General features: G+C 42.6%; 1 protein-coding gene across 1 annotated transcript in view; it reads right to left on the bottom strand.

The window, feature by feature from the left end:
* Positions 1-13,735, bottom strand: part of JAK2 (Janus kinase 2) — a 90,560-nt gene extending 76,825 nt beyond the window's left edge. Inside the window, exon 1 of the mRNA XM_077817633.1 lies at positions 13,490-13,735. Within this exon, the coding sequence (XP_077673759.1) occupies positions 13,490-13,709 (220 nt within the window). The 5' untranslated portion in view covers positions 13,710-13,735. The remainder of the gene's footprint in view (positions 1-13,489) is intronic.
* Between the last annotated feature and the right edge of the window lie 1,773 nt (positions 13,736-15,508).

Raw genomic sequence — 15,508 nt, 5'->3', positions numbered from 1 at the left:
TAAATGAAGTAGTACGTAAATACATAAGTGGCTAATATACATATATATGGTGTGGAGACAACTGCAGGCCTTATGTTTGGATCCAAAGTATGCAGGAGATGGAAGTGCTAAGAAATCAGTATGCCCTGAAGAAGAGAAAACCGGCTTTCTCTCAAAGCAATCCAGAGTACTAATTAGCCTTCCTCCACCAGAGTCATCTAAAATTATAACAGGTCAATAAATATGATCTCATGGGAGTGTTCTGCTAAGGTAAAACAAAACGTGTTAAATCTAGAATAGCTTGTTAGGATGAAGAAAGACACAAACAACCGGTGAAAATGTTTTTTGTCCCTGTCCTTTGAAGGTTATTTTGAGAACGTTCTACATCAATCATATTACACAATGTTGTATTCCTCACTGTTCTGCATGTGGAGAGAAACCAAATAAGGAAGTCTCCAATCCTAAAATTAATTAATTAGTTAATTAATTCACCTTGATTTGTTAACAGTGAGAGTTTACAATTATATTTTGCTTTAAAGAGAAAAAACAGAAGGTTTATCTGTGTGGAATTTTATTAATTAAAAAAAAAAGGTTTAGATCAGAGGTGGGCAAACTACGGCCAGCGGGCCACATCCGGTCTGTAGGACAGTCCTGCCTGGCCCTTGAGCTCCCAGCCGGGGAGGCTTCCCCCAGCCCCTCCTCTGCTGTCCCCACTCCCTGCAGCCTCAGCTCGTTTCTCCGCCAGTGCTCTGGGCAGCGTGGCTGGCTCCAGCCGGGCTGCACAGCTGCGAGCTCCTGCCGCTCTGAGCGGCATGGTAAGGGGGCAGGGAGCTGGGGGGTTGGATACAGGGCAGGGGGTCCGGGGGAGCAGTCAGGGGACAGGGAGCGGTTGGATGGGGCGGAGGTTTGGGGGGACAGTCAGGGGATGGGGAACTGGGGGGACTGGATAGGCGTGGGAGTCCCGGGGTGCCTGTCAGGGGGTGGGGGTGTGGATAGAGGTCGGGGCAGTTGGGGGCATGGGGGTTTGGAGGGGTTAGGGCACAAGGAGCAGGGGGGGGTTGGATGGGTTGGGAGGTTCTGAGGGGGGCAATTAGGGGGTGGAAAGTGGGAGGGGGCGGAGGCCAGGCTGTTTGGGGAGGCACAGCCTTCCCTACCCAACCCTCCATACAGTTTCGCACTCCGATGTGGCCCTCGAGCCAAAAGGTTTGCCCACCCCCAGTTTAGATGAACATACATGCAATTCAAAATATGACTTTGGAGATCAATATGATGGGCTACATCCTGTTATTTCATGGGAAGAACTCAGTTGAACTTCAGGATGGCTGCAGTGGTTAGGGGCCAAAAACATAGCTGAGGCTTGGCATACAGCAAAGATTCATAGATTCCAAAGCCAGAAGAAACTACAGTGATCATCAAGTCTGACCTCCTGTATAACACAGACCATAGAACTTCCCCAAAATAATTCCTGGAGCAGATCTTTTTGAAAAATATCCAATCTTAATTTTAAAATTGCCAGTGATGGAGAATCCAACACAACCCTTGACAAGCTGTTCCAAGGGTTAAATTACTCACACTATTAAAAATGTACATCTTATTTCCAGTCTGAATGTGTCTAGCTTCAACTTCCATCCATCGGCTTGTGTTATACCTTTCTTTGCTAGACAGCAGAATCCATTATTAAGTATCTATTCCCCTTGCAGATACGGACAGACTATCATCAGTCACTCCTTAACCTTCTCTTTGTTAAACTAACTGGATTGAGCTCCTTTAGTCTGTCACTATAAGGCATGTTTTCTAATCCTTTAATCCAGGGGTTCTCAAACAGGGGGTTGTGACCCCTCAGGGGGTTGCAAGGTTATTACATGGGGGGTCATGAGCTGTCAGCCTCCACCCCCAAACCCCACTTTGCCTCCAGCATTTATAATAGTGTTAAATATTTTTAAGTGTTTTTAATTTATTGGGGGGGGGGGGACGGGTCACACTTATAGGTTTGCTGTGTGAATGGGGTCACCACTACAAAAGTTTGAGAACCACTGATTTAATCATACTTGTAGCTTTTCTCTGAGCCCTCTCCAATTTATCAACAGCCTTCTTGAATTGTGTGCACCAGAACTGGACACAGAATTCCAGCTGCAGTCACACCAGTGCCAAATGCACAGGTAAAATAACCTCTCTACTCCTACTTGAGAGTCCCTTGTTTATGCACCCCAGCAGAGGAGTTGTGCCCACCCTCCCAGATTTCTGCCAGGGTTTGCTGGCTGGGCTCCCTCCCTGTGCAACAAACAGCTCCAGGAGCTGGTGAGCTGGCTGCGGGGAGAGGCAGCAGCAAACAACTGGGAGCTGTAGGGAGAGGCCACTGTTGTAAGAAAAGGGAGTATGCTGAGGTGGATGGTAATGACTCAAGTTGTTGGGGTGGAGGCGAACCTTTAAATTGTGCCCCCCGCCACACATATCAGTAGGTATCAGTTGTGCCTGCATCCCAGGATCTCATTATCTCTTTTGGCCACAGTGTCACACTGGGAGCTCCTGTTCTGCTGATTATTCACCATGACTCTCAAATCTTTTTCAAAGTTGCTGCTTCCCAGGAGAGTGTCCCACAACCTGTAAGTACGGCCAGCACTGTGTGTATCCTGTCCACATCCCTTTTCCTCCAGCAACTTCTGTTTCACTGGAAGCAAGGATGGTCAGTGGTGTAAGAACCTTTAAGTTGTCTCTACCCCACTGGAGGATCACTTTTGTACCAGGAGGATACTCCCTGGGCCAGACTGGCTGAATTTAGGGATAGATTATTAACTTAGTGTGGTGGAAAGCAGCCGCGACATGCCAGTGGACCTGGCCCAAGATGTTTCACTAGGTTTTGTCAGAGTAAACAGAGTGGAAGCCAAGATGTGCAAGGGAAAGTATAAAAGTAAAACACCCATGAGGTGTACTGGAATTGAAGTCACTGACATCAAAGTCAATGACAATTGTACACAGTCTAGACATAAAAAAAGGAACCCAAAGCCCTTTGTACATGATTCCCACCTTGCCTAAGCGACAACACTAAACATCAGGAGGAGCAGGACATTTAGTAATCATCAGAGACAACTGAGTAAAAAACAAATGCTATAATATTCAGTGATTTTTCTCTCACGTCTAAGACTGAAATTTCATGTCCGAACACCTAAAAACATTTTCTAACAAACATAAAAACATGTTTTTATTTGTTGAAATAATACACACAATCAGTGAAACTGAACAACAACAATACATATTTTACTGAAATTAACTTTGAGGAGCTTTCTAGAAAGGAACCCTGTATATCCATACACGTAATTTATTTTAGTGTCTCATGGTACATACATTACAATACTGAGTAGAGCAGAGGTGGGCAAACTACGGCCTGCGGGCCACATCCAGCCCACAGGACCCTCCTGCCCGGCCCCTCAGCTCCTGGCCCGGGAGGCTAGCCCCTGGCCCCTCCCCCGCTGTTCCCCCTTCCCCACAGCCACAGCGCACCATGCTGCCAGTGTAGTGTATTAAACTGCTCCACGTAGGAATGTGCTACTGGTAGCAGTTACGGAGAGCATTTACTACACTACACCGGTGCAACGCTCTGGGCGGTGCAGCTGTAGCGCTGCCAGCCACTGGTGCTATGTGCTGTGTGGTAAGGGGGCAGAGAGCGGGGGGGTTAGATAGAGGGCAGGGGAGTTCAGGGTGGTGGTCGGGGGTAGGGGTGTGGATGGGGTCGGGGCAGTCAGAGGGCGGGGAACAGGGGGGAGGGGTTGAATGGGGGCAGGGGTCCCGGGCGCGGGGGGGGAGGGGGTAGTTAGGAAGGACGGGGGGTTGGATGGGGAGGTGGGGGGCAGTCAGGGGACAGGGAGCGGGGGGTGGTAGATGGGGCAGGAGTCCCGGGCGGGAGGTGGGGGGCGTCAGGGGAGGAGAAGCGGGGGGGGAGGGGCGTGGATAGGAGGCGGGGGCAAAGCCTCCCCTAACCAGCCCTCCATACAATTTCCAAAACCTGATGTGGCCCTCAGGCCAAAACGTTTGCCTGCCCCTGAACTAGAGCTAGCTCGAAAATGGTTTACCGATTAAAGTTTTCATTTTGGGGGTTTTGGTTTTCCAATGAAACAATGGAAAGCAGACGCTTGATGTGAACATTTTAGTTTAGTTGAAACCCAATTTTCCATTGGAGAAAATTTTCACAGAATATCTTCTATCAGATCAAAGAGAAAGACACCTCACAAGTGATTACAATATTGCAGAATGTCAATAAAATTACTGAACACCTAAATTGATCACTTTATATAATTATAAAGCTCTGGCTATACAGCTGTGCCTAATAATGTTAAAAAGTTTCTCAGGAATCTATTGCCTATGGAATTCAAGGATGAAGAGAAGCTGGGAGACTGAGAACTGAATGTTCTTGTGAGCGATCGTGCTCAGTTTCCTGTGTACCGCAAATCTCTAACAAACTTGGCTGACACCAGAAATTGGGCCTTCTGATACCTTTGGCATAAGAACATAACATAAGAACGGCCATACTAAGTCAGACCAATGGCCCGTCTACCCATTATCCTGTCTTCCAACAGTTACAAAAGAGATTAAATGTTAGATCAAAGCTTATGAAAGGAAGACTCTGACCATAAAGACAGTGGGATGGGGGGGTGAAGTGCAAACCTAAGAACAGATTTTCAAAGGCACAGTTTCATATACACCCTACTCCCAATACACACATGCACAAAAGTACGCCTCTGAAAATCTAGCCTCCTGGAACAAAGATGTACTCATCTTTCCATGTTTCAGAGTAGCAGCCGTGTTAGTCTGTATTCACAAAAAGAAAAGGAGTACTTGTGGCACCTTAGAGACTAACAAATTTATTTGAGCATAAGCTTTCGTGAACTACAGCTCATGTCATCGGATGCATTCCATGGTGACCTTTGGATGTGACCTGCCAAGTTTTTTTTTTCCCCCCATCAGTTGATCCTGTGCCCTTTTTTTGCTTCTTTATGATGTACAAAGACCTGAAAGATTTTTAAAAACATTTTCTGCTTTTGTTTTTTGTTTTTTCATTTGTTTTTTAAACTTTAGCAATATCAGCAATATCAACTCTGGCCTTCCCTGATTTTGCTGGAGGACTTCCTGGATATCTCAGAGCCTGATCACTGTACACTCTCAGAGCTAAGTGGAATGGACAGTGGTGCTGAATCTTTAACAAAGATGTTGCTTTCCCAAAATGTTCATCATTAAGATTATTATTTTAAAATTAATTAAAATTAAATAAACACAAAGAGGAAGATTCTCAGCCGCTTAGACTTGAAATATCTTGACTTTTCTAAATGAAATAGCTGGAAAAGGACCTTCATTTGCTGAACAGGAGAAAATTTCCTGTTCACATCCTGTTGATGTTTAATTTATGCCTGGGAAAGCTATGAGCTGGTTCTCAGACTGAGGAGCTACAATTACCATGATTTATGACTGGGCCTGACAAACAGGAAACAGATTATTCTAAAAGTGGTTTCTTAAACTTTGCTCCCAATATGGAGCTGCTACCTAGCAATGGGGATGGCAAGTAGGGTGGCCACTGCAGCTTGACAGGTTTCAGAGTAACAGCCGTGTTAGTCTGTATTCGCAAAAAGAAAAGGAGTACTTGTGGCACCTTCGAGACTAACCAATTTATTTGAGCATAAGCTTTCGTGAGCTACAGCTCACTTCATCGGATGCATACTGTGGTGTCAGATACCTGTCTGGAGGTCAAGGGAAAAGGGGCTGCGATGAAAGCTAAAATATCATAGGCATGAGTCATAATGACAAAGGAAAAGGGGTGGTTCAAAAAGAGGAGGAAAGGTAATGGGAGTAGTAGGTAAATCGTATACAAACAGAATAGGAGGAATAAAAACAAGCAAATAAGTTAGGCACAGGTTAAAAAACAAAAAAGAAACATTCGGTAGGGGCTATCAAGCACAACACATACAACAGGCAAGTGTTAAAAGGAAACTAAGCAAAGATGCATGCACAAAAGGGGAAATTAAGGTGTGGTGAGGAAATTGCATGTGGCAACGCTCCCTGCTCTGTACAACGTCTGGTTAGATTCAACTCTTCAGCGAAGGAGATCTCTCTCCTTACATCATGTCTAAAGCATATGGTGCTACAAAAATAACAAAGATTCATTTACATTTCCGATGTGCTTAATCAACTCTTTATATGTAATAGCAATAACTTGCTCAGCAAATGTGATTCACTCTTGAGTCCTCATTGATTTGAAGCTGTCGCAGAACAGCATCTGTCCCTACACACATAGGTACAAGGCTTACAACAAAAAGTGTACAGTAAAGCTGTCTAACTCACAAGAGGAATCTAATGGGAAAATCATCTGACACTTGCTTGGTTTGGAGCCAGCAAAATCTGCAAGACCTGCCAGCCCTTACAGATGATTTTCAAGAAATAAAAGTCATGGACATACAGGAAAATACAGAGATGGAAAACACTGTGTAAAGAAAAACCAAAACTAAACTAAAAAACCCCAAGGAATAACCCAGCACTATTTCGTAATAAATGCATTATGTCACAGGATAAAACGTAAAGAACTGAGTAGAAGCTTCATGGTTCAATAAGCATATTTGACCAAGTATGAATTTGAGAAATAAATCAAACTGTTACAACATTTTTACAGAGTTTAACATTAATTTATCCTATCCAATCAAATTCAGTTTCTCTCTGATATATGAAGTGTGGGCTCCAGCCATTCTACAGATCAGTGAAAGGTGAAAAAGACAGAACTGATATACAAAATACTTGTAGGATATCTTTTACTTCAAAGTACTTTATAGATTTTACGAGACACACACCTCTATATTTAATCCTTGGGGAATTATGCGCCACTGCGCAATGCAGAATTTTTGCAGAAATTAACATTGTGCACGCAGAATTTCCTTTCCCCCACAGAAATGGGCTGCAGTGCTGCCAGCTACCACTGGACTTGGCAGAGCCCAGCTTCCACATAAAAGACATTGCTGGGGAGAGGGAGAGAGAGATAGAGGGTTCCTGGCAGCTGCAGTTCCCAGCATGCCCTGAGGGAATGTAGGAAACTCTGTGTAAGCCTGGGTCCAAGCATCAGGCTCTTTCTCCCTCTGGATCCCTGGGCTCTGTGGGGGAGATGTGGAACGCAGTGCAAGTATCTGGGCTGGGGGGGCTCCCGCGGTTTGGCTCTGGAGACGAGAGGTTTAGGTGTATTGGTTGCGGGGGGGAGTGCAGGTGGGCTTGGAGGTTGTGGGTGTCTGGTCCCTCAGCTGGGCTCTGGGGGAGGAAGGGGCAGAGAAACAGAAACTGGGTTGTCATAGGAGTTTCTTTAACTCTCTTCCTTTGGGGGAATTATTGTGTGTGTCTGTATTGTTACAGACATAGTTGCTGACAGGTATTTTGAAACAAATTACCAAAATAATTGAAACTGGCATGATTATGTAGTGTTATTTTGACAAATAAAAATTGCAGAATTTTAAAATATTGTGCACAGAATTTTTTTTTGTGCAAAATGCCCCTAGGAGTATATATTTTACCCAGAAGACTTCTGCCTAATTCACTATGCAAGTTGGATGATGCACAGTGAATAAAGGGGCTGTTCAGTAATATATTTTTATCTTTACTGTTCAGTATGTGGTTCCCTGCCTCATTCACTGAGCACCATTCATCCCTCACTAAGAATGAAGCAAGGGTCCCTGAGTTGTAATGACAGCAGCTAAAACTCCAAAGTCAATCTGGTGTACAGTATGTTTCGCTACGGATAAGGGCAGCATATTGATAAAAGTGAGAAACCTCAATCAAGGTCACATAACTGCTGCTCTCAAGATCTGCTGTTTGTTGCTCTGTGAAGAACAATGCAGAGATTGGAATACTCAAAAGCAAACAGAGAGGATGGCATAAAATACAAGGAAACAAATATGGCTCAGCATGTCAATTCACATCTTAGAGTTTAGCTTTCATAATTCCAGTTGGGCACCAAACACCCGCAAAGAAAACGTCATTGATGTAAACACAGTAAGTCCCACCAAAATGATTTATGTTTTGTTCTAGGTTTTAAAGAAGTGCCCATGTGTTCTGTGCCAGAATATTACTGCACTTAAGAAATGAAATCTCGTGTACAGTATGTAAACAAAATCTCAAATAACTGGGCCAGTCCGGACTGCTGTGGAAAGACTTTGCAGAAGACAGAATATAGGTCTGAAACATATCTTTCCATATAATTCTTCCTAGCCGGGACTTTTTGAGCACATAATAATGAAGTTGAAGAATACAACTGAACACAAGCACCCAGTGCGATATTTTGACAAAAAGGACTAATGCAATCCTTGGATGTATAAACTGAGAAGTGATGTTATCTTTGCATATACAGCATTTGCAAGACCAACACAAGAATACCAAGTACAGTTCTGACATCCACATTTGAAAAAGGATGTTGAAAAAATTGAGAGCATGCAGAAAACAGCCACAACAATTATTCAAGGGCTGGAGAAAATGCCTTACAGTGAGAGACTTAAGCTAAAGAGGTCAATTCACCTAGTTTACCAAAAAGAAAACTGAAAGGTGAATTGATTACAGTGTATAAGTACCTTCACAAGGGAAAGGTGCTGGGTACTACAGGGCTCTCTAATCTAGGAGAGAAAGGGATAACAAGAACTAATGGCTGGAATCTGAAGACAAGACAAGACAAATTAAAACTGAAAATAATGCACATGTTTTTGACAGTGAGGATGATTAACCGCCGGAACAAATTACCAAGGTATATGGTGAATCTCCATCTCCTGATGTCTTCAAATCAAGACTGAATCCCTTACTAGAAGGTATGCTTTAGTCAAACACAAGTTAATGGGCTCAACACAGGGGTAACAATGAAATGTAATGGTCTTGATATACAGGAGGTCTGACTTGTTGATCTAATCATCCCTTCTGGCCTTACAATCCACAAAAACTTCAAATTTACTTACTCTTCTTGCTGATGTCATAACAACCAAGGAAGTAATCCTCAGAGACAGGTGATAAATAGTGCACTACCTCAAAGTTTCCATCACTCTGGTTTCTACTGTCTGAACTCAGATGGTACAAACCTGGTTTCTTTGATTAAAGCAAACAGACCAAAATATTCGGAATACTGGTAAACAAAAGGAGCAGTTTGGTACACAGGACTCACAGGAAAAATTTCAGCTAACAACACTTCCTCATGAAGATCTTATGAGACTCCAACAATATGTCCTGGAATCAAATGTAGGTAACACAGGAATCATTCAGTTATGAAGACGCTCTACCACCATCTCTAACCACCACCGGTGTGTAGGCGTCTACAGATGCTGGATCCAATAGCAATAACTGGGCAGCAGGACCTATAGAGATGTTAATGGTAACAGTGCAGAGCCCCTTGATCTGCAAATGCTTCCTATTCTGACCTATTCTTAGAATCATGGGGTTTCTTACACCTTCTGGAGTGCCATCCCTCCTCACAGGTCTAAGGGGATTCTCCAGGCATGTTTCCAATTTTTCCTTCTGTGTATGAGAAGACAATAGCTTGTCTGTTCCTCGGACAATGCCAAAGGGCCTTTGGGACAGGGGCTACAGCCATAAGGTTTTGATTGCTTATCCCAAGGATACTTAGAAGATTTTGATTTAAGACTGCATTGGAACGGACACTGAATCCTAGAAAAACTTAAGAGTCAGATTGCCAAACCTGAGGATCAGAAGAAACTGGTACCAATGGAAGCTAAACCTGACACTGTCCAAATCTGATGATCCCTTGCCAAAGAAACCACTTTAAATAACAGTCTCTTTACACATCAACAACAGTATCCTGCACATACAGACATGCTGTCCAAGATGATGCTCTGCCTAAGACACAAAAGACACGGAGGATGATAGTTTGCTACAGACATTTTTGTATTGCATGATACACAATTAAAACCAGGCTATTTGTCAGTCTCAGACATGCCTGAAATATCAAAGGGAACAATGAACAATACAATGGGACTTAACTAGCAGAGTCAATGTGAAACCAACCCAAGTGGCCAAAATCAGATAAAGTCCTGCAGACCCAAAACAGCATAGAGTTGGAGTCAGCATAGGATGTCTCTCTCAAATGCCTACAACAACTCAATCCCAATAGGAGAACAGTGCACACTAAAAACTTTTCTAAATTAACTACAAACTATTTACTATGGGGGGGAGGAAATATTTTAAAAGCAGGAAAACAGAATTCTTAAGAGACAACGCAGGGAAACTCCAGGCATACGTAAATGGCTTCAAATACTTGTGGCTGATTGGAAAAGAAGGAATTGAGAGGGATGGAATCATGCTCCCTTTTTATAATCACATATTGAGTGTTTACATTTGCAAGGAGGCATTCATATTCTCTAAAAGGGAACTGTTTTTCAACATGATTTCCGTCTTGCAATACTGATGGAATAGTGCAAATCCCAACAGGAGAAATCTACAGAGGTAATTTTCAAAAAACTTCAGACAAATACTCTCATGTCTCCAAATTTTAAAAAATTTGTACCACTACAATATTCAGGGCTACCTACTTTAGCAGTGTTATTCTGGAATTCAAAAAGATGCACATTAATTTTTCACTCTCTCACTAACTACTGGTAGACGGTGTTTTCATGTGCCTTATATTACCTACCCTCCCCACAAAAAATTCATTGTAGGAATGTAGGATTTGCCATGCCAGATCAGACCATAAGTCCAGAATCCTGCTCCTAGATGCTACTGTATTACAAATTAATAATCACCACATTGGAAACCTATGCAGTATTTCACATCTCTGAAAAAAGAGAAGCAAAATGGCAATCTAGTTTTTTTGTTTATTAACTAAGCAACAGAAAATATGTTTAAACCGAAGGAGATGACACTGAACGATGGATTGTTAAATCACCATACAGTGTCCAAGGACTGTAGGACCTAAAGTACAACATGTGAAATCAACCCCTTGTTCCACAACCCCTAATAAAACCTAGTTACAGTAGATATGAATTAAAGACACAGTTCCAGCCTCAGCTCTATTTATCATTTCTTTTTTTAGTTTAAATTAAACCTTACGAGAGCAAAGTTTTTTGCTGTTTAATTTCTCTCTCCCCCTACCCTTTCTTTGACTGTTATACAGTAGTACTTAAAAACTAGCTGAAGTGTGTACACAAAGAGCAAACCTGTTTCAATTATTTGACTTTCACTCTCAGCTTCCATTCATTTCAAAATAAGGCCAAAAGTGAAACAGCTCTAAAGGAATCCTTTCCTTGTGTGTAAATATGTAATATCTACTCTCTTTCAAAAGATTTCATAACAACCCACTGTCCTGGCTGATGATTCTCTTCCCAATAAAAGGGGTTTACTTCTCTATGGCCCAAAGTGAGCTATTTTTTATTTACTGCTTGCCATATTTACCCAATACGGCCTTGGTCCTGTAAACATATATGCATGCAAGTAACTTCACGTACACAAATAGTCCCACTGTACTTAATGGGACTATTCACATTTGCAAAATTATCATACATATAAGTGTTAGCAAGTTCAGGATAAAGGCCATAGGGCCTCCTTACAACAGCTATTTCTAACTACAGCTGGTCAGAACTTTTTCAGGAAAGTGAAATTTCATAGAAATATGCATATTTTGTCAGAGCTGAAAACTGTCATAGAGACATATTAGTTTGGATGACATTTTTGTCAAGAAAGGTTTTTTCTGATCCCGCATTCTCTGGTCACTTCTGACATTACAGACAGGTAATTATAGAATCACAGAACTGGAAGGGACCTCGAGAGGTCATCTAGTCCAGTCCCCTGCACTCATGTCAGGACTAAGTATTATCTAGACCATCCCTGACAGATGTTTGTCTAACCCGCTCTTAAAAATCTCCAAAGGTGGAGATTCCACAACCTCCCTAAGCAATTTATTCCAGTGTTTAACCATTCTGATAGTTAGGAACTTTTTCCTAATGTCCAACCTAAACCTCCCTTGCTGCAATTTAAGCCCATTGCTTCTTGTCCTATCCTCAGAGGTTAAGAACAACAATTTTTCTCCCTCCTCCTTGTAACAACCTTTTATGTACTTGAAAACTGTCATCGTGTCCCCTCTCAGTCTTCTCTTCTCCAAACTAACCCTCCGCACAGTTTTTTCAATCTTCCCTCATAGGTCATATTTTCAAGACCTTTAATCATTTTTCTTGCTCTTCTCTGGACTTCTCCAATTTGTCCACATCTTTCCTGAAATGTGGCACCCAGAACTGGACACAATACTCCAGTTGAGGCCTACTCAGCGCGGGGTAGAGCGGAAGAATTACTTCTCGTGTCTTGCTTACAACACTCTTGCTGATACACCCCAGAATGTTGTTCACTTTTTTTGCAACAGTGATACAGTGAGACACAAATTGAAAAGCTCAGTTTGTCAATCCAAAACCCACCATTTCGACATAATTCCACTTCATAAAAACATCTGAAAGGTTTTGTTTTCATTCCCAGTGGAACAAAAATACATTTCAAAACATTAACGTTACTGCAAAAGAGAATTATTGCCCTCCAGACAGCTGCACTTCTAACCGAAGTTTCCTGTAAACTGTATGGCTGTGCAGCAACCTATTTAGCGCTGCGCAGGTGCTCAGTGGACCGGCCGGGGAAAGGGGCGCCCCTCTCCCAGCCCCCAACCTGCCTCGTCCAGGGCGCACCTCCACTGGCCTCGACTCTGCTGTGGCCCAGCCTGGCCCCAGGCCTGGCAGGAGTGCTCCTCCCACGGCATGAACCCAGAGCTGCTGGGGTGAGGCAAGGGGCGCCTATCCTGCAGCCCCAGCCCAAGCCCCAGAGCTGCTGCTGCAGGGAGAGAGGTGCCTCTCCCGCGAGTCCAGGTGCTGCTGCAGGGAGAGAGAGCTGGGGGGGGGGTGTCCTCTCTCCCCACCGTAGCCCCGGAGCACCCTCCTGCACCCCAAACCCCTCATCCTCGGTCCCACCCCAGAGCCTGCACCCCAGCCAGAGCCCTCCCACCCCTGCACCCAACCCTCTGCCCTAGCCCTGATCCCCTCATACCCAGCCCTACCCCAGAGCCCGCACCCCCAGCTGGAGCCCTCACACCCCTGCACCCCAACCCTCTGCCCCAGCCCTGAGCCCCCTCACACATCACCTCCATATTGGTGCACCTAACAAAAATTAATTCCACACATGGGTGGGAAAAATTAGAAGGAACACTGCTTCTAACTCTTGGTCACAAAGTGCATCGGGGTGCTTTGCAGGGCTGGTATAAACAGTTCGATTGATAAACCCTTCCTTAATAGTTAAAGTTTTGAATGGCTAATGTGGAGGTAACTACTATTAATCAGCAAATAATGACCTCACAGAGCAGAGAATGGTCAGAAATAAACAAACAAAAACATTGTTCTATACATGCACAGGTTATAGCATAAAACATTTTAGTCAGGGCCTGTGCACACTATATTAAAAACTAATGTTGCATGAAGCTGAAACAATATCACTCCGTTACTAGGAAAACCATCATACATATTCTTACCGCAAGCCTTACAAGCAGTAGCACAAATCTCTTCTGCAATATATTCGCCAGCTGGAAACTGAAGATAATCTCCTTCGGTCTTCTCCGGGGAATGATAAAGGTAAACCTGAAGCACTGGCTCTGTCTGCTTGGGAGCATTTGCATTCCCATGGATGTCACCATTTTGGTGTAGAGTAGAAGTTGCTGTTCCTTCCATCTCTGTCATTGTAAGGCAGGCCATCTTTTCATTGTGTTTAGAGCATTTGTCTAAAAAAGAAAAAACAGAAGGTTATTTGCTGGCTTTAAAAAGCCAGGAAAACTGAAAGAGCTACACAAGATCTGGTATCTCCCATATTTACATGGCAATAATTCGTAAACTTGTTACAATTTCCTATATAAATATACAGATTTTAAAAAAAACAAAACTGGGATGCTTTTTACTGGTAACATCAGCATTTTGAAGCACAGAAGCCTTGAATTATAGTACTGAGTTAGGACTGCATAATTTCTCAGGCAGTTTAGCAAAACGTGAGTTCCTCTACAATTTACAATGCAGTTCTACTCTGAAAAGTTTCAGAGCAGCAGCCGTGTTAGTCTGTATCTGCAAAAAGAACAGGAGGACTTGCGGCACCTTAGAGACTAACAAATTTATTAGAGCCTAAGCTTTCGTGAAAGGTGACTCTGCATGGGAAAACCAAAAAGGCTTTGTAAAGTTCCATGATTATTGCCTCTCAATGAATTCTAAAACAAATATGTTCATTTTAAAAGTAAAAATCAGGCTTCTTAATTGTCAGCCCTACAAACTCAGAGCTTCTACAGGCCAAATTAGTCCCTCTGTTACACCTGTGCAACCCTGTTATCCCCTCAGTGACAGGTCAGAGGTTGAGCTGATGATGTGTAAGAAGGAATATCAACTGAGTCACATTCTGGCCAATTCAGAAATGAATCCCTGTTCAGTTGTGTTTTAGCCCAATCTAGAACAGTTACATTTCTTCTGTAGGAGAAAGCTTAGAATACAATTTTAAGTAGAAAGACTTCAGTTTTCAGCAAATGCGCCTATTCTCCTAGCATTTCCTGAAGTGCCAATTTATTCTACAGGAAATAAAGGTAAAAACAACGTCTAGAAGCACTGTACGAACTAGACTCAAATATTATGCCAATATTTTAGGAAGGGGCTCCGTCAAACATTCTGCTCCCAGATCAATCACATGTACCAGTGTGCATGTCCTCACAGAGAAGACCAACGAAGAAATTGTATTCCCATTTATACAAAAATGCTCTCTCATAACCATAACTAAGGAAGGAGAGAAAATGACTTGGCACACAACCCAACAGATTATATGATATGCACTTTAATGCTAAAACTGAAACTGAAAAAATAAACTGAGAACAATGACAGTATAGCACACTGTCCAACTAATATAATATGAAGGTGGGTGGGGTGGGATATAGAGGAGGCAATGAAAACATCTACTCCCTTCAAAAAAAAAAGAAGTCTGTTCTTCTGTAGTATTTTTTAAATCATTCTCAGGACTAAGTCATCTCTGGCAGCAATGGCTTAGCTGGATCCAGAGGGGGTGAACTCCATCAGAAGCAGTGAAATCACTCAAAACCTCTCAATTTGGTGATGGACTTTTTAAAATGCACCCAAGAGCACATGACTGACTAAGCTAAGACTGTCTTTGTTCTCATATGAAACGATCATGAATTTTTCAGTATAATCAAAACTTATAAGATAGATAGATACTGGTAAAACCCTCTAAGGTTTGCTTATATAAAACCACTTGGTCTCAATCAGCACTTGCTTTTTGTTATAAAGAATATTTACAACCAAACGCTGAATCATAAAAATGTACTGTACAAGTAGTAGATTTCTAACAATATTTTGTTGTGTAATTAACAAGAAGCTATTGTTTTACTAGAAGTCAAGTCTGGACACATACATTAGATTGTCATAAACAGCAATCTATTTATTTTCTTAGACTTGATGAACTATATTATTGTTTCATAAAAGAATCTTCTGGAATGCTACTCTTTGAT

This window comes from Eretmochelys imbricata, chromosome 5 (assembly GCF_965152235.1).
Source record: "Eretmochelys imbricata isolate rEreImb1 chromosome 5, rEreImb1.hap1, whole genome shotgun sequence".
In the NCBI taxonomy this organism is placed as follows: domain Eukaryota; kingdom Metazoa; phylum Chordata; order Testudines; family Cheloniidae; genus Eretmochelys; species Eretmochelys imbricata.
The sequence above is the reverse complement of the archived record's forward strand: the minus strand, read 5'-3'. Positions and strand labels throughout refer to the sequence as shown.